The sequence below is a fragment of the Sander lucioperca genome, chromosome 3 (assembly GCF_008315115.2).
Source record: "Sander lucioperca isolate FBNREF2018 chromosome 3, SLUC_FBN_1.2, whole genome shotgun sequence".
In the NCBI taxonomy this organism is placed as follows: domain Eukaryota; kingdom Metazoa; phylum Chordata; class Actinopteri; order Perciformes; family Percidae; genus Sander; species Sander lucioperca.
This window is the reverse complement of record NC_050175.1, coordinates 25,121,772-25,141,294: the sequence shown is the minus strand read 5'-3', so window position 1 is coordinate 25,141,294 and position 19,523 is coordinate 25,121,772. Positions and strand designations below refer to the sequence as shown.

Here is a 19,523-nt window from a genome sequence, read left to right as displayed (position 1 = left end):
CTCAGAAAAATTAACCACAAAACTTCACCAGCTGAAGCTACCGACAGAATGAATGTAAAATAAATCAAATCAGCATTTTCTATTACGAATATAATGAACAATTTTTACCGCAGCAAACTCACGAATAAACACTTAGATCAGTGTCTCTGCTTGGCAATCACATATTGTGTGCTCGGAGTTTTTAGAACCTAAACATCAAATCAAATTTTGTATTTGATTACCCCCTAAGATCAATCATCATATTTTATGTTTAGGTTTATTTCATTCTTCCTTCATTGGTAACATTCATTCATGCATCTTCCAAACAATATTAGGTTATGGAAGCAGATCATAAAAGAATAACTGTCTCTTACACGGAGTACAATGTGGAGGTTTCTTTATTATAGAAAACTGTGCTACAGCACCTCATGTGGCTCAACTCTCACCCTTCCATTAGTTTAAATTTGGGTAAGAACAGAATTAAATCTCGGTTCTTACTCATTTCTGTCTGTTTTGGATGTGAGTAGAGGTGAATAAAACAATAAACCCTGATGTTTCTTTGGTGTGTGCAGTGCTCAGCGGTCAGCACTGAGAGCCAGATCCCTGACTGAAGAACTGGAGGAGACGCGTCTGGCGTTTAAAGAGGCCCAGGAGAGAGCGAGCCGCACACAGACCATCTGCACCAAACTGGTACATCACACACTTAACAGTCTCCCAGTGAAGCTACCTTTTAAGTTTGAAACTTGTTTTCATGGCAACTATTTATTACTTTTACCATAATTACGTACTATGTAAATCTTTTATCATCTTCAGAGCAATGAGGTTGAATGCCAGAAGGTTAACATTCGGAGGCTTGAAGACAAGGTAATGCAGATCTTAAATGAAAGTCCAAAGGTGTGCACTTTCTTTTAGACCACTAAAGTTGATGTTCTTTTTCTTGTGTCCACACAGAATGAAAAACTTAGCTTTGAAAGGACGTGTTCTGAAGATAGCATCAACAAACTGAGGAAATTCAACACTGAGTTAAGGGTAGGAAACAGATCAGTAACACACTTGTGTTTCTCTCTGCGTGATGAGTTTGAACTGAGAGTTAAACATCTAAATTTTTACAGGCCGAACTCGAGGAAACCCTGCTGATGTTGACCCTGAGAGACAGAGAAATCACAAAGGTTGGTTTCTCTGTGTATTTTCATCAGAAAGAAATTGTCAGTCCACATTTTCAGTTTGTCCCTTAACTTTACTTTCAAATGTTCCTGTGCAGAAAGACATTCTAATGGATAAGATGAAGAACTCTCATGTGGAGAATCACAACATGATTGAGGTACGTCTTTGATAACAAAGCAAACATTTTGAATTTGAAACAAAGTTTTGGTGAGATGGAATTAAATTAATCTTATTTGACATCTCATAATATAGAGTAGAGTAATGCTGGTACTTTACATCATGTAAAAAAAAATGAAAAGAGACCAATCTCAAATACGATGTGATGCAAACACAAATATCAAGCATTTCAAAGTGATGACTGAAGTATTACAACAATGAGCGATCTTATTAGCATCATAATGTTAGAATATGTAACGAGAAAAAAATTTGAAGTATATTGTATCTTGAATATGCTTATATTTTATTAAATGGTGTTGAATGGTTGTTAAATACCAAATTGACAATGTTCTGATGTTGCAGGGTCTGCAGTCAGAGCTGGTGAGGTTACAGGAACATTCACACCAAGTTCTTTTGAGGTACTTCTAACTGTGTCTACATCTACATTTATTCTATGTGACAACACCAAATCGCCTATTCACACCCATTTTCCTCAGAAGCATAAAGTTGAGAAGTAGTGGCAGAGTTATGCATTAACACATTCCAGCTTACATAGTTTTGTAGAAAAGATAATATTGTGCGATTTTAAAGGGGGATAAAAGCATTAAACATTATAATTCAGAGAATATTTCAACACGACAGACAGTACACAGCAGATATGTTGACTTGTCAGAGTAAGAAAAGGGCAGGTGTTAATCATAAAATGAATTCAAGTGTCCCAGTAAACCATGACAGTGTGACAGTGAGCCAGCATGCACAATACCAGGACGCTGAAACTGCAGCAGCTGAATGGAATCTAGCCGTCATTAATGCTGTCATTTACACCTATTCCTGTCAATAAGTCTTCCATGAAATGGGCCTATTGCATGTGAATTGCACAATAAATACAAGTTTAATTAAAGCTGCAAGCAGCGTTGGAAGGGCCCTCGCACCTCTTTGCACGTCGGGGTTACTGGCGGACGCCGCTCCTTGCGACTGTGCATTTGCGCGGCACTCAGACACTGCAAATCGTCACCAATGCAAAGGGAACTCTCTGCTGAGTTCAATGATACCTCACACAAGACTCTACGTCATACAGTTCATTAGCTGTGAAAGGGGGCGTGGCTAAAGCATAGGGGGCAGGCTAAACTATGACCAATGAAAACGGAACTCTCTGCTCTGTTCAATGATACCTCACAGTTGACTAGTATACTAGAAACAGGTCATTAGTCATTAGCTTAGCATATGGGGCAGGGCAAATCGTCACCAATTAAAAAGGATCTCTTTGCTGAGTTCAATGATACCTCACACAAAAGTCTACCTTAAATGGTTCACAAGTTATGAAGGGGGCATGGCCTGAGTACATGGGCATGGCTAGAGTATAGGGGCCGGCTCAATATCACATGTAGACCACACATTCTAAGTTTCATGTAAATCGGATGATGTTTGTCATTTAAGGCTGATTTCCTGTTGCCAGCAGGGGTTGTTATGACCAAAAGTCAATATTGGCCTGTAGATGTCCTCAGGCCTGGACTCTTATCAATCGTGACAAATTTCGTCCAGATTGAAAAATGTACAATCAAGTTACAACAGCTTTCTCATTCATCGCTAAATGCTCAAAATGGCCGCCACACCACACCCACACCGTTCAACAAAAAGTCTTGATTTTAAGAACTTTTCATCGTTGAGGTCTTGAGATAGCAAACACCAAATTTGAAGTTGATCGGATTAAAGTATATCACTGTAACCCACTCTTGGTAAGAACACTTTGCTCTAGGTTCGGGGAGCTGAGTTAGAGTGCAATAACCATAACGACACACAAGAAGTGTAGTTTAACTGCAACTTTAGTAGATGAATTGCAAAGAAATCTACATTACATTTACTATGTGAAAAACAATAAACAGGCCCTTTACACAAAATAAAATTGTCCTTGTATGGAGTTCTCCAAAATGTCTATTCAGGTCAATGTCTGATGAGTAGTGTTTCCTGAGTTCCAGTCTAACGGAAGTTAAATCAGTCAAAAGTCATGAGTCGAGGTTCAAAGTGCAATATTGTCTATGTATATCTGCTGTGGGTACCAATCTGGGGAACTGGCACACTCCTACCACATGCTAGATATTTCATCCAGCAGTTTCAATAGCGACGGAGATCCGATTTCCTGGAAGTCGCACAGGGTGGCTCGCCATCTACTGGGTCAGTGGTTTTCCTCGTTGAATCTCAGTATTCACAAAAGACCTGACCTGCAGTTACAAACAAGCTCATAGTGTCTGTTCTGTTTCACCTTATACTTCTCTTACATATCTCACATATTTCTGTTGTACAACATGTTACCAGATCATAACAAATCAAAATAGTCACTGGCTAAGTGAAAATACTTCTGCTGAAACATTATTCTCTGGTTCACTCTCATGTTTTGAATAATGCTAGAATTATTTTTGTTCTAACAAAATATGGTTAACATATAAACAGTGTAAATAGACATAAAATGCAATCAACAATTTAGCTTAACACCCTATTTAGGCATATATTTAACATTAAACACACACACCCTTTAATTTTACTTACTCAGTAAAAGCAAAATGTGTTTTTCTGTAACAGTACCTGCTCCACAACGGGGTACAGAGTAATGGCCCTTAAAAGTACAGTGAATTACATTTCTTAGTTCACTATTTCTCAATAGAATACTGCTTGTAAAATTCAACCATTTCCAGCAACACTAATGAAAGTGACCCAAAAGAAAAGTTAACATATTAGCCAAAATTATCGTTTCCTTTCTCTCTTAGTAACGTACTCTACTCATTAACTACAGTGGAATGATAACGGTAATTCCTTGTGTTGAAATAACCTTGTTGCTAACACACAACAACTAGCAAAATAGCACTGAATAGCTAGCTTACCGAGGCACAACGTGCAGCATTTTGAGATGAAACCGATACTTCTTGTTGTTTCACGGCTCCCTCAGAGAACCTCGACGGTTATTTAATAACTGCACACTGCCAATAATCTTTACAGCGTCTCTCTAAGTAGTTTTCAACCTCTGCAAAACCTTGTGTCGTAAGGTGCACGTTTTCAACTCAAGACGTTAGCTTGGAGAGAAAGTTTTCACCGGACTCTTTTTCCTGCTTCCTCAGAACGCACTGTAAAACTTCCGGTTAAACCGACAGATGCAAAAACGATAAAAAAAAAAAAAAGTGATTTATCTCGACTTAACACACCTAGTATTTAGTAACAAAATAAACATTAACTTCAATCTACATAAATAATTCAGTAGTTTATCATTGTTATTTTGATTATTATTTTAACCCAATTTTCGACAGGGTTACATCACCTTGACTTTTAGGCCTTCTTCCTGTTGCCACTAGGGGGCATTATGACTTTGAGCCAATATAGCCTGTAGATGTCGTCAGGGTTGGACTCTTAAGGCCCTGACACACCAACCCGATTATCGGCTGTCGGACAGTCTGGCGAGGTCAGTGACTCGAATCTGTTCCTGCCGTCGTCAGTCGGAGGAGCCGTCGGCCTTCATTTGGGCCGATTTGACATGTTGAAGCGGAAGGCGGGCAGTCGGACTCAATGACCAATCTGATTGGTGGAGTGCTAACCCAGAAATGACGAGCGGGATGAGCGTGACTAGTCTCTCAAAATCTGACAAAAATCTTTTAAACTGACCTTTGTCGATCTGAAATGAAGACAGATTCAGCAACTGCATGGCCTATTTCTCGCTTAAAATGTTTTCAGAAACGTTTCGGTGAATTATTTTCATAAAATATGAGATCGTATTCCGAACGAGCCACCATGATGGTCTGGCTTTGAAATTACGGAGAAGCCAGACCCACGTTCGTCCAATCAGATGCCAGTTATCATTTTTTGGGCGACAATACAGATTAGCGCCGCCTGCTGTTATGCGTATTATTACGTCTCGCGTAGGTGTGTTCCGAGGCACTTTTTTGACCAACTCGAGGAGGCAGTCAGTCGGACTGCCTTTTCTGCCGAAGGTCGACCGTCGGGTTGGTGTGCCAGAGCCTTTATGAATCCTGAAAAGTTTCGAGCCAATTGGACAATGTACACTCAAGTTACACCCACTTCCTGTTTCGATGGTGAAACGCACAAAATGGCCGCCCCACCACGGCCATGCCCTATGACGAAAAGTTTTTCTTTTGATAACTTTTCATCTTCAACGTCTTAAGATGGCACAGACCAAATTTGAAGTCGATTGGATGAAATCTCTAGGAGGAGTTTGTTAAAGTACAACATGTGGAAATGGCCAAAAAATCGCACTAATTTCGAACTTTCAATTAAAAATGGCGGACTTCTTGTTGCGTTAAGGGTATGGCTCCAATGAGCTTTATTGTACGTCTGGACATGCTACATGTGTACTACGTTTCATTAGTCTACGTTAAACGTACTGCAGGGGCTCAAATTTTTTTATGTTTGTAGGGGGCGCTAGCAAGCCATTTTTGTGCGCCTATTCCCGAAACTAAATTTTTACCAGGCTTGATGCAACCGTCAATTTTGGTGAGTTTTTGAGTATTTTAAGCCCCTCAAAAAGGTGATTCATTTGCAGAAAAGAATTCCTTCAGTTTTAATAGGGCCTTCGCAGCTGTCGGCGCTCGGGCCCTAATTAAATGTAAGTGTTCGTCTAATATATAGTTAGTGAGTGTTTTCTTCTGTCTGTTTCTGGCAGGTATGACAGACACTGTATCAGTTCTCAGAGTCTCTATAGTCGGGATCCTCCAAACCACCGCTCCCTGCAGAGCGAGATGCAGGACATGCAGCAGGTTGGAAGCGCTTACTGTCTGCAGGTTATCTTTTCATGGTGCTGATATTCTGTCTTGTGTTGACTGTTGCAGCTCTGCCTTCCTTGTCTGCAGCAGCATCACAGAGCTCTGGACGACATAAGCCTCCCGTCCCTGCACACACACAGCGATGATATTCAGAGCATCATCCACAGGATCAAGTCTGCAGAAATAGCTCATCTTCTGCACAACAAGTATCCTGAGAAGGTTAGGAGAGAGTCAACAGAGGATGATAATTGCTACATGCAGGAACATGTATGTGTATACATCTGTCTCTTCTCTCACACGCAGGACTGTGCTCTTGTAGAAACACAGGAGAGGCCCTTTCCTCACCGCCAGCAGCGACAGACAAGCATCAAGCAGCAGCTTGTCAATGTGTATGTGAGTTTTTTACCTCCCTTCCTCCTGTTATGGTTACCGACTGGATTTGGTTGATGTTTGTCTCTGTTCTGAAAAGCTTTCTCCGGCTAATAAAAGGGGTGTCTGGTTTTGATAGTGTTTTTTATGGGCAACCCATTATGCAACCCATAGGAGTTACTATCTGTGTGTTAAACTCTGTCGGGCATAAGTGCAGTTTAAGTACCCCATGGTAACTACAGACATAACACTGTGTAAAGCAGATGTTTATAAAGCTGCGGTGGTGGTTTCAGGCTGCAGGAGCTGGAGCTTCACAAGTGTGTGTGGGAGGAGAAAGGGGAGGTGGAGGAGCGGCGGAGAGCCTGCGAGAAGGAGCAAAAGCAAAGCCAGACTGGAAGCCAGACTCAGATCCAGGAGGCCAAGAAGGTGTCTGTGGTGAACTGGTGGAAAGCCTGCCGTGTAGAGGGGGCTAAGGCCCTGGCAAAAGACACACAGTCGGGCGAGGAGCTATCTGAGACACAAGTAAAGCTCCAGCAAGCAGAGCAGGCACTCACTGATATGAGGGAGCAGGTCTGCCTCCTGCAAGCCTCTCTAAGATCTGCACAGGAATTTGTCGCCGAGCAAAAGAACAGCAGTCTTCATATCGACAAGGGAACCAATACTGAGAGAGAAGAACCTGACACAGCTGTGGAGAAGGTTGTGAAGGATCAGAGGGATGCAGCGGTGGCCACGGATATTACAGGTGAAGCTGCCTCAGAGGAGGAGCAAACCCAGCTTCGGGTGACCACAGACAGTCTCCTGGAGACCCTCCGAAGGATGGAGGCGAAGGTCAACAGCGCCCTGGAGACCGCCGAGCTGGTGAGAGAGAGTGAGCAGAGGGTGAGCCAGGTGAGAGTGAGGATGGAGAGCATGACTCGGAGGGTGGAGGAGGCTCTGGACCGAGCAGGCTACACTGACGAGCAGCTGAACGGTCTGGAGGCCCGGATCACAGAAAAAGATCCAACTCAGGTCTGTCTGTGTTAAAATCTGTGTTTGCTTTTCAAGACAGTAACAGTGAAAGCCAATTGAGTTTATTTAATGATCCTGATTTCAAAAGGTCACATCAGTTAAAGTAAGAAGTATGTTGATCTGCTAAAATGTATGTCTATACATGGTTGATTATATATTTATTTAAAGTGCTCATATTGTGCTTTTTGGCTTTTCCCCTTTCCTTTATTGTGTTATATATCTTTTTGTGCACATTATAGGTTTACAAAGTGAAAAAGCCCAAAGTCCACCCCAAAGGCACTTACCATCTTCCAGAGAAAACACTGTTTACCAACTGCTCCAAACAGCTCTATTGTAGTCCAGCCTTTACTTCCGTGACGAACGTGCGTCACTTTGTAACACACGTTATAATGCTCGCCTAGCTGCTAGCACGGCACTCCCTCATACTCTGCAACTGACAAGCTAGCAGTACTTTCTGCGCATGTGCGCCTCCCAACAAAGATGCTACAGAAGTGGGATGTCTCACTCTGTAGCTAAAACAGAGAGCTCAACACACAGGGTGAAAAGAGGAGCTGCAGCAATGTGCAGTACAACAAAAATATGGTGTTTTCTGAAAATGAAACCACATAAACCTATTCTGGTACAACCTCTAAATACAATTATAAACCTGAAAATGAGCATAATATGAGCACTTTAACTAAATTGCACTTAAAATGATACAGAAAAGCACCGACAAATTATAAAAACATATTGTTTAAAATGAAATGTACTGTTGTCATGTGTCCAGAATTGAGTCAGTATTTGACAACATGAATACCAGGGAACTAAGATTTTAATTTATAATGTAATCCAGATTTCATCTCAAACTGCTCCATGGAGATGTTTTTATATTCACTCCAGTGGGAACACAAACTGCCAGAGTAAACCGTGCTGGTACAGTATTAAAGGTTTTGAGTTGAGGTTACACCATTTGCACTTGCATTTACAAAAATAGAGGAATGTGGTCTTTTAACCTTTAATAATACACCATAATAAAATTGTTCATTATATTTTCTAATATTATGTAACTAGTTATAAAATAAATGTAGTGGTGTACAATATTTGCCTCTGAATTGTAGTGGAGTATTACTTATTAGTATTACTAGACTAGAAATACTCAAGTAAAGCACAAGTATCTCAAAATGGTACAGTACATGAGTAAATGTGCTTAGTTGAATCCCATCAATTAATTAATTTCTTTCATTTTAAATGACCCGAGGAAGTAAAACTACGACGCATTTCAAATAAAATAGCAAAGATTGGATAAAGATTAAAATAACCCTAATTTTGTGTAGCAGAATTTCGATTTTCTTATTTCCTGCACTGGTGATCATCTCATGACCAGTCGGAGGCAACTGATGACCTTGTGTGGGGTCTCGACCCCTGGGTTGGGATCGACTGTTGCAAGGGAGTGTGCATAAATAGAGGTTTAATAGTTTATTAATATTAATTATAGCTTTGGGAGGGTTTTTCACGTTCACATGCAGTCATTGGACTCAAACAAACAACAAACAAAAGAAGAATAAGACTTAAACCTTACATTTACTGTATAGTTGTAGCACTCATACTATTATTAATGTAACAATAGTGACTTATATTTTTGACATAACATAAATTGTAGCTCTACGACGGTTGAACACATGAAGTTGACTTGTTGTCTTTCTTAACATCACATGATCAAACTGTTTGTACTTTTCTGAAGTCTCCAGGTCCCAGTCTGCCAGCTGATCTTGGAACAGATGTCACAGGCTTTACTGCCGATTCAGATGTGGAGCCTGAAGACGGAGACGGTCCTCCTCCATCTCCTGTAATCCCAGAAGTCAGTGAGCCTCCACAGCTAACCATGAATGGTATGATGGCTGCATTACAGTGTTATCGTGGTTATGGGGTACACTGTGAGACACAGATGAATTAAAGCTACTTCCTTCTCTGATGGTAACCCCTGAGGATGTCTGAAAATAGTCACAGTAGATATTTACATTGCACACAACAGCTGGTACAATAAGGAGGAAAAGAGAATGAGCTCTGAGGGAGTGTATGTTATCTATCAAATGGGGCCATGGGGAAGATGAGGGAAGGTCAGAATGTTTTTTTTTATGTAAACACACTGAGGGTAAGTATTTTTAGCTACATCCCATTCTTAACTTTGTGTGGTTCAGCCCACACAAAACTACATTTACGTCTGAATTGTTTATATAAAGACACTGAAAAATCTGTAGTTACACTATGCAGGCTTTTAGGTGCATTACAGTTGGGATTTAAAGCCGTGGTAGGCACTTTATTTTTGGCATTGTTGGGCAAAATTTCCATAAAAACCTTTCAGCATATTGTTATTCAAGAGGTCTGAGAGAAAACTATACTTCTGTATCTTCTCTTGGCTCTGTATTCAGGCTTCAGAAAATCTAGCCATCACGGGAGACATTGGCCAATCACAGGTCATATCAAAAAGAGAGAGGGCGTTTCTATTGGCTGTTCTGCGCATGCATTGCCCGTGCAACAAAGAGGGAACCCACTGCAGCTTTAAGAAAAGCAGAACTATTTAAATGTAAATAAAAGAATAAACTTTCCTCAAAAGAATTGGAAAGGCTTGTAGCACAGTTATTATGACAGCTAATAAAGATATAGTTCAACATTTTGAGGAACTCTTTATTGATGACGGTTGAGAGTGAAAAGAGTATGTGTGTATTTCTTTAATCTTTAACTATTCTTTAAAACATTTTAAGATAAAAATAATAATTACAGTGAAATGTTTTAATACTAGCTACAAAAATAGGGAAAACACAAATTATGCAGTGTCTGTGTGTGCAGGCCTCATGTTCCTGAAAGCTGCTGAATGTGCACCGATCATTTTGCCATTTCATCACATTTCCAATACTTATCATGTTGTTGGCCAAAGAAAGGGTCACTTTTCTTCCAAACCTTCAGGAAAGGTTATGGCACATACATATTTCTAAATTATCCTTCCCCAGGAAAGAGGCAATTGTTTATATGTGATGTACAGAAGAACTCGGAGCATGTTGAGGTTGCTGAGAACCTCTGGGTTGCCTCAGAGGGTGAAATTATATTTTACATGAACAGACAATAGTCGTCTCCATGTCTGCTTGTTTGTTTATTTTATGACCTTCTCTCTAAAGTTTACATTGTCCAGTGTTTACTAAATGAAGCTGCATACACACCTGTTGCAGCAGGATGACTGATTTTATGTGTGGCACCGCTGCCATGAAAGGTGAATGTGGATGGTGTATGATACAATCCAGTCATTGTTAGTGTGAGGAAGGTTTCCTCGTATTTGGAGCTCTCCCCGCAAGCTATAGATGTTAACATTACCTCAAGAATACTGTACTTCACTTTCTTTCTTTTTTCATCATGGACAAGACATATTAATTAACATTAGTGTGATGTCAAATGTGCCAGATTTAACCAAAAGGTTTCATCTGCAATCCCTGAACGTGTTAATGTTAAGCATCAAAAAACGAGCAAGCCAAGAAGCAGACAAAACAACATCAAAGCACATATTTTAGGATACAGCGTAAATGAAAAGAAAACTTACAACAACGTACACAATATGGAATATGGTAATCATAACTTTACCAAAAAAGAGACAAGACAAAACATCCCAAAGGACTACACAGCGGCTTTGGGAGGCTTTACTTAGGCACTGCTGGTGCTTTCAGCTAAATGCTAATGTCAGTTTGCTAACATGCTCAAATGACATCACTAACATGCTGATTTTAGGCATGTATGGTATTTACAGTGCCATATTTACCTTGTCCGTGTTTAACAGTTGCTAATTAGATAATGTTTTCTAATGTTTTAGCTAATGTGGGTTTTTAAATGTCTGTTAGTGCTGCAGGATCCGTGCTAATGCCATCTAGAGTACAATGGAGTACTCTGCCTCCTTTTTTAAAACTACTTTATAGTCCCTCGTTATCTACCTCACACTAATACAACATTAATATGATATAATACATACACTTTAGGCACATCACTGAAACATAAAGGGATCAAACTTGTTTTTAGGTTTTATGTTGCTGTTTAAAAGAAGACACAGGCAGGTTGTGTGATAAATAAAGATCCGTTGGACACTGAATGTAAATCATTTAGAAATGCAGTGGGTGTCTAATGTGTGTGTGTGTGTGTGTGTGTGTGTGTGTGTGTGTGTGTGTGTGTGGTGGCTGTAAACAGTCTGCTCCTTCATGATTGATTTGTGTTGAGGTTGAAAGCTTCCAGGGAAAAAAGACAAACAAAGTATATCTGGCAGTGTCTAAAGTAAAAATGAGGTTAAATTAGGACAAACATGTGGAAGTTAACATAGCTGCCAAAACACTCTCGAGAACCTATTCTACATCTTTGTCACCTTCAACTTATCACGCACCACTTCAGGTACAACCTTTTTTTCTCAATGATTTGCATAATGATTTATGAAGTAAAATCTGGCTGTGAAATGTTGCATTACTCAAGTAGTTTTAGAGTCTGATTTGTGCTTTCCAAGAGTCAATTCTTGGAAATGGCACCATCAAATAAGCAACATAAAAGCAGTTAGGTGTTGTTGTTTTTTATCTGTATCCTCGCCTATTTGAATAATACTGGTTCATTTAATTACCTTTATCTAATCCAATTATCTTTAGTAAAGTGCCATATTGCTGCTCAGCTCTAATGGTGCTCTACATAAAGTCACTGTTGTTTAGCCCTTTGCTTGGTATCACAATATTACTGACGTTTTCCTGAGAGCGCCTAAAGTAGACAACACAATAGCCTTTACTTGGGCCAAGAGCTTTCAACCAGCGGATCAAGCACCTCATGTACTCAAAACGGTTGCCAGGTTATTGTTGCCCCTAGTAATAAAGGTGGACGGGGGCTGAGATACTTCCTGAAACGAGTTACAGTAGTTCAGATGAATATCACGTCACCAGCATCAACCTCACAAGACGGACAACTCAATTGATCTTTTTCCATTTGTTTTCTCATTCTATTTCTCTCTCTCTCTCTCTCTCTCTCTCTCACACACACACACACACACACACAGACTTTTTTTTTAAAAACTGTCTCATGACATTTGCATTGCACATGTTTTCCTGTTAAATGCAAATCAACTGTTTTCACTGTCTGTCTGTGCTCTGGCTCCAACAGGTGGCACAGGACAAGGCAGCTGCAGCACGGTAAGACTCCTATCTGCTCCACTGCAGTAAAATATGATATTATTTCTGTATAGGCACGCCTGTTTCCCTTATGTGTTGTGTGTTTGTGTGTCTTTTATGTTTTTTGAACTGGCTTGTTAGAAATGTTATTTTTTTAACAGGATGCTGATTACCACTTTTTTTCGAGCTTGCCAAAGATAAAGTACAATCTGATTTAGTGGTTTGGGCATATGTGGAAAATAATTACATTTTGCGGTACTTTATACTACTATATACTTCTACTCCACTACAATTCAGAGGTGAATATTGTACTTTATACAATCACCCCCCCACCAGCTGTAAGCAGATATAAGGACATTTTAATGTACAGTATTTATCAAAAATGATAACTTGTATTATAATAAACACTTATATGCTTACAACTACATTTAACTATATATAATATTTTTAATGAAATATATACTTCTTATGAATGCTAAATATAGGTACATAAAGTAAAGTGTTAACCTTTTCAGATTAAGATTTTGCATAAAAAACATCATCTCATAAAATAAAATAAATCACAGAATTTAACCAATGGCTCGCAACATTTTCGGTCCGTACAAAAAAAGCAATAAATACTTTGGGGACCTTGTCACTTTTCAGATACGTTGTTAGCAGTTCCACGAAAGAGAACTTCTCCTTCCAAACTTCTTAACTGGTTAACAGTTCATGGCTCAAAAGTTAAATCTGTTAAATATATAACAATAAAGCAAAGATTCTAGAAAAGTCCAAAGAATTTGTACAGATTTGTGTATCAGAATGTTGTTTTTTCTTCTTTCCTCTCCCGTTGATCATCTCACAACCTCTCAGATACATTTTGTGACCCTCTTGTGAACCACTGGAATAATCTACTTACCTATGAAGTAGTTAAATCGACAAAAACCTCAATCAGCTACAACAGTAAAATGCTACTTACATGTACACATTGATGCATCAGTATCAATAGTCTTATAATGTCATTTATGATAAAATGTCAGTTACAAAGGCCATTTTTCTGCAGAGCGAGTACTTTTTCTTTGATACTTAAAGTATATTTTAATCACATTTTGATTCACTTTCACTTCAGTAAACTGTAGTTTACATTGTTGTACTGGTACTTTTACTTTAATCTGAATACTCCTTGCACCACTGGCTTTGGGTAAAACAACACAACCCCAATGCCTAAAGAGGTTAAAAGAAGATTTTTACTCGGGTTGAACTAAACAAGAAGAAGAACATCTGACTTTTTTGCACAAATTGCTCCTTTGATAAGCTGTTTCCTTCACATTGTAGCACTTTAGATTATCAGCTCACGTTAATTCACAATGTGATGCTGTAATTTGCTGCGAACATCAGCTGCGTTCCTCCAAACAATGTGACTCTGTGCTGTGCTCTTTTTTCTCTGCAAAACTCTGGATGATGGCAGCACTTAATACCCAAATCTCTCACCACTAAAATGCAGCACAAATGGTGCAAGGTTTGACAATGCAGTTTACCAAACAATAATGAACTTCAAGAGCTCAGAAGTGGATGCGTGGATTCCTCTTAGGCTGCAGAGTAAACACAGATCGGACGGACGCAAAATCTATCTATCTATCTTATCTATCTCTCACAAACATGCCCTCGCGTACAACAACACCCACAATTTCCTACTGCTCCCACACTATGATTAGAGAAACAAAACAAACCCTGCAGAAAAAATAACATTCTTTTCTAACTTTCTTCAGGTTTTAGTTGAGGGATGATCAGTGTAGCAGCAGCTTGCAAAACCCCCCCCTCACACACACACACACACACACACACACACACACACACACACACACACACACACACACTTCACAGCAGCCCAAAGAGGCATACAGAGCCCTTCTCCTTAAATGGTCAAAGCTCCCAGGAGTGAAAGAGAGGCTGCTGCTGAAAAAAGACAGGGAACAGAGGGGACGGGAGAAGGAAGGAGAAGCCCTGAGGATAGAGGAGTTTTCTGAGGAAAAGGCTGAGAGTGACAGTTTGACTGTGGGAAGTCGGTCTGAGTTTGAGTTGGAGAGATCAGCGGGAGTGAGCGTGTTTCACCACAGCGCTAGTGGTGGACTCAGGTAACGTGCATGCTCTCTGTGGACAGGTTCAGAGGATCGGCTGCGTAGAGCTGTGGGGTCTTAGTGGCTGATGGTTTTAGGTGGACACAGGAGATGCAGATTGAGCGCCATCAACCCTCTGTTAGGGCCTGTTTAGCTGTGTCAAACTTGTGCAAGAAGGTGTGCTTTTGGACTTTTTTGACAGTTGTCGGTCTGACTTGTGGCTTCTAGGGGTGAGTTTGCATAATCTGTCTGGAAATGAAACTCTGTGTCATCTGTCTTTCTTCTTTGTGAGTGATCATTTTTTAAGTCAATGAATTTATCTACCCCCCGTCACCTGACTTTACATCTCTCTGTGCATCCATTTTTTTCTGTTTTTCACACTTCCTCAGTCCTGTTATCTCATATTGTGGCTCTGTAGCAACCACTTCCTCTGCTGGCCTTGTACTCTGTGCTTCACACAACCAAATTTTAAACAAATCTGGCAAGAGGGAGTGGGCTTATGTAACAGAGGCGTGGAGGAGGGTGCCGGTCCCCTCGTCTCCCACTGAGGGAAAAGACAGCTATGCCTGGCAACAATGAGGAGTTAATTCTGACTCTGACAAATACGTTTCATTTTAGAAGATGAGTGTATACTATAGGAACAATTTATATTATACTATAGGAATTATGGTGCAGGGGCTGTCAGTGTTCAGGCTTGTGTGTTCTGTCCTGTTCCCCACAGGAAATTCAATTACTCTGCAATATTTATCTGTAGTCTCATGGTCTGCGGGGGAAACAATCTGCAATGTCGAGCCTCCTGCAGTGCAGGATGGCATCTTTGTTTGGGCTGAGTCAGTATTCTGTCCCCCAAATGAATTTAAATTTGTTGAGCTGAATTTGCAAACTTGTTTGGTTGCTTAGTAATAATACAATGTACAGATACAAGCTATTATAATTATCTTTGATTTATCTGTTGTTCTTCTTGTTTGTCAAATTATTCATCTCCTTATTTGGCATATTTCTAGGGGATAAAAACAACTGTTACAGCAGCTGTGGAAAAAAGTAGAATATTGACGAAAGAATTAAACAAGTGTTTGCATAAATAGACGTTAAGATTGTTAAGTCAGTCACGACAAACGCAGGTGGTTGTTACCAAAGCCGCCCTGAACTCCAGGGACATTTAGATAATCAGTTTGAAATATTTTGATGACTCACTCAACCTCAAAGCTGACCTCTTTTGCTCTTTGATAATTACAGACGACTGAGAAGACAGTTCATGTGAGAATCAGATTAAATTAAATGAGCTTTTAAAGTATTGAAACATCTGTAATAAATGCTACTGCAGGCTGAGAAAATGGAGTGAATTTAATCCTGTATGCCAGTATTCTTGTAGTCAGGAAATATGCTCGCTGGGAGACAGTTAAACAACCCATTTCCTCCCCAGTGACTCACAGTCTTTTTGTCTCTATATGTTCTCAAGAACTTGTCATGTTTGTGATGACACTGAACAGCACACTGCATATTCTGTCCCTGAATTCACAGAGGATTTGTTCTTATGTAAAGTGCATGCCATACCTCTAAAATAACAAATAATTCATCAGACCTTTCACTCACCTACACGCCTTATTCATCATCTGCACTGGCAGTAAAAACACAGCCACATCTGTGCTGGTCATGCATATGTAAATCTTTCTATTTTGGTGAGACCAATACATTAACATCCAGCACAGTAACACCTGACAATAGTCTGTGCAGATAAGCTCTTTCAAAGGGTTAAATCTGCTCTGCTCTTAGATTTGCATAAATGTGTTACTAAAAAGGGAGGAGCTGTGAGTTCAAACAATGATTCAAACAAGTTGCACACATAATATTTAACTAAATTAGGTCATGTTTCTCTTTAGTTTAGTCTGCCAGCTTACTGCCACAGCATTGATGGCAAGCATTAGTTAGAATGACAATTTGTTACTCGATTTGTGAATTGTCAAAAAGATTAATCTGCTACAATTTTGCTATTTGAATAATTGTATAATAATAATTTTTTAAGCAAAAACAAAAACAGATTCACTGGCCACAGCTTCTCAAATGGGAGTATTTGTATTTGTATTTGCTTTTAAAATACTTGTTCATATATTTTTTTTGACTGGGATAGCTGTGCATGAGTGTGTTAGAGTATTAATTTGTCTATTTATTACTTGTAGTACTTTTATATTCAGGTACGGCACAGCAAATGTTGTTAATGTGCAATGACAATACAGTTTATTCTATTCTATTGTAGCAGTAAACTAAATATCTTTGGTTTTTAAACTGTTGGTCGATCAAAACAAGACATTTAAAGACGTCACTTTGAACTATCTTTTCACATGACTGAATTATTAATCAAACAATATATCAAAAATATTTGTTAGTTGCAGCCTTACTATATGCAGCATAGCACAGGCTTTGTTTTTGCTTTGGGAGAGATTTGAACATAAAGCTGACTGTCTATGACGAATAAAATATTCCAATAACATATATTGGCATGCCAAACATTTACATTGTACTAGCTGATGCTCCAGCAATGTTGATCATTAATGTCAAGATGCTGTGTCCACTATCATGACTTTCTCCTCGTAGCTAAGTGCTGCGTCAGTTTGTTTGCTGTTGGCTTTCCTCTTACAGTAATCATATTTTATATATCGTATCTTTGTATAATTTTCTTCAGTCTAAGAAGAATTTAATAAATGTTCCACTATCCTTAAAGCAACATTGTGTAACATTGTTATTTTTTGCGATTTGGCGCTCCTACAGTTTCAGAGTGCAACTTTATAGCACTTATATACTGCTGTCATAAATATGGACAGCTGTACATGTGTATTTGTTATGATTACATTACTTATGATCAAAAACTAGCGAATCAACAACTTTGCTAACACAGCCAAACATAAAGCACTTGCAACAACACATCGTACCCGCTCGCCAAAGTTACATAGTGTGAGAACAGGTGTTCGCAGTGGGAATGACAGAGACACCATTCTCCCTATTACAAGTCAGTGTAGCATCACAGTTATTTTGAAGCTGTTATTTTAAGGTAAAATAGTTATGCAATGTTGCTTTAATGCATATTGTTCTCTTCCATTTCCCCAGTGAAGTAAATATGTCCCCAAACTTAAAGGTGGTCTGTGACATTTTCTTGTAAACAAACAAAAGTTATGTTCACTTTCAGTGTTTCTCACCATACATTTGCAAAGCAGATTGTTAGTTTCTTGGCGTCCACCTATAGATTAGTGGTATAGCATGCTGCACCAACAGCAGGATGTGGAATAAATGTTTCATGACATTTTTCCACTATAGTATTTAATGTTTACCTTATATTCTCACTGGAAATGAATCCTGGGAGAATTTTGTTGCTTATGTAACAGCCTGTTGGGAAAATTAGCGTACCCACTTTAGGCTATTTTGGGAATTATTTATGGTGTCTATCTTTTTTTAACTGCGGTTAGCCTAAAAAGACTTCCTTCAGAATATCACTATTCATGTGTAATTCAGTTTTTTTTTTTAAAGATCAGCTGCTAATGTTGAAATACTCAGGAAGGAAGGGTTACCCTCAACATTTATTCTGTCTACTCATGCATAACATACATGTATTTGTGTCTTTATGTGTGCATGATCTTGCAGCTCCAGGAAGAGGAGGAACCCTTCCTGCAGGGATCTCCCCTTGAGCAAAGTGATCATAACTCAGAGGAGTCCTGTGCTGCCTCGTGCGCCGCTGAGGGACCTTTTATTTTCCCCCACACCCGTTCACGGCCCCCACTGCTCCCCGCCATGCCCACATTGCCAGAGGAAGAGGAGGACTCCCCTGAGGAGCTGGACAGTTCTTCCAGCTCTCCCAGTACAGTGAGTATAATGTTTTGTAGCACATATTCTGTTTTTGGAAAAAGCATGTGAGGCCATAAAATCTGACACTGAATAATCCATTTGGCTCTGTTGTGGAAATTCTATCAGTGTTGCTACTGAAGAAAAGGTTTCTTCTTTGCCTTCAAAATGCTGCCGCCAGTTTTGCAGTAGAATCATTTAATCAGTCCTCTTCAACCACACATTTGTTTTGCTCCGGTTACAAATCCTCTTTGTGGTTATCAAGCTGAGGCTGTGCTGTGCTGAGAAGTCACAAATGATCACAGCTACTAATTCTAGATACCATATCAGCATTTGTTTTGACTTGGTATATATTTTACTTTTTTGGCTTTATATTCATATTTTTGTGTTAATCTAATGTTAAAATGTATCTGTAATTCCACTAATTCCTGGCTATTTTATGAGTCTTTAAAAGGCCACTTTGCCTGCCTTTTAAAGTAAATCATCCATGTTATAGCCATTGCTGTAGTCTTTAAAAAGATGTGTGTTTGGTGAATACTGTGTTTCTATAAAATATCAGCTTTAAGCCCTTTGAGGCCAATTGGTGATTTGTGGTTTTGGGCTATATAAATAAAAATAGACTTGACTTCAAGATTTAAAAAATAAAATGTAATTGTTTGATGATCGTGACATTTTTTGAGATCATCAGATTGGTTCTAATAGGATATTGGAACTTTGGCAAGTACTCCTGTCAAATTTAAAGGGTCATTTCACCCATGTTAAATTTAAATTATTTTTAAACTCTAAACTCTCTGCATGGCTAGATGCCAGTAGAAGTAAATGAAAATGAAATATTTTTCTCATTTGAGTTAACTGACCCAAGATTAGAGATATTTATTTTTCTGCAACAATATGAAGAATATCATCTTGAAGAGGTCAGATTCAGACCTTGATGCAGCAAACATCCTGCAGGCAGCAAAGTGTTAAACAGTCTGAGAACATCGTCTTCCGCTGCACTCGCT

The 19,523-nt window shown here is 39.2% G+C and overlaps 2 protein-coding genes across 3 annotated transcripts in view; both read left to right on the top strand.

Annotated features, from left to right (window-relative positions):
• The window catches only part of mical2a (microtubule associated monooxygenase, calponin and LIM domain containing 2a), an 858,504-nt gene that overhangs the window by 397,730 nt on the left and 441,251 nt on the right, over positions 1-19,523 (top strand). The window lies entirely within an intron of this gene.
• Positions 1-19,523, top strand: part of mrvi1 (murine retrovirus integration site 1 homolog) — a 39,179-nt gene that overhangs the window by 4,269 nt on the left and 15,387 nt on the right. For both annotated transcript variants that reach the window (XR_004896944.1, XM_031324223.2), the window contains exons 9-21: positions 552-669; positions 793-843; positions 931-1,008; positions 1,092-1,148; positions 1,241-1,300; positions 1,663-1,718; positions 5,963-6,056; positions 6,150-6,281; positions 6,366-6,451; positions 6,725-7,439; positions 9,160-9,307; positions 12,588-12,616; positions 18,325-18,543. Coding sequence is in view for 1 of the 2 variants with exons in the window: in XM_031324223.2 (XP_031180083.1) it covers positions 552-669; positions 793-843; positions 931-1,008; positions 1,092-1,148; positions 1,241-1,300; positions 1,663-1,718; positions 5,963-6,056; positions 6,150-6,281; positions 6,366-6,451; positions 6,725-7,439; positions 9,160-9,307; positions 12,588-12,616; positions 18,325-18,543 (1,843 nt within the window). In the remaining variant the exon portion in view is untranslated. The remainder of the gene's footprint in view (positions 1-551; positions 670-792; positions 844-930; positions 1,009-1,091; positions 1,149-1,240; positions 1,301-1,662; positions 1,719-5,962; positions 6,057-6,149; positions 6,282-6,365; positions 6,452-6,724; positions 7,440-9,159; positions 9,308-12,587; positions 12,617-18,324; positions 18,544-19,523) is intronic.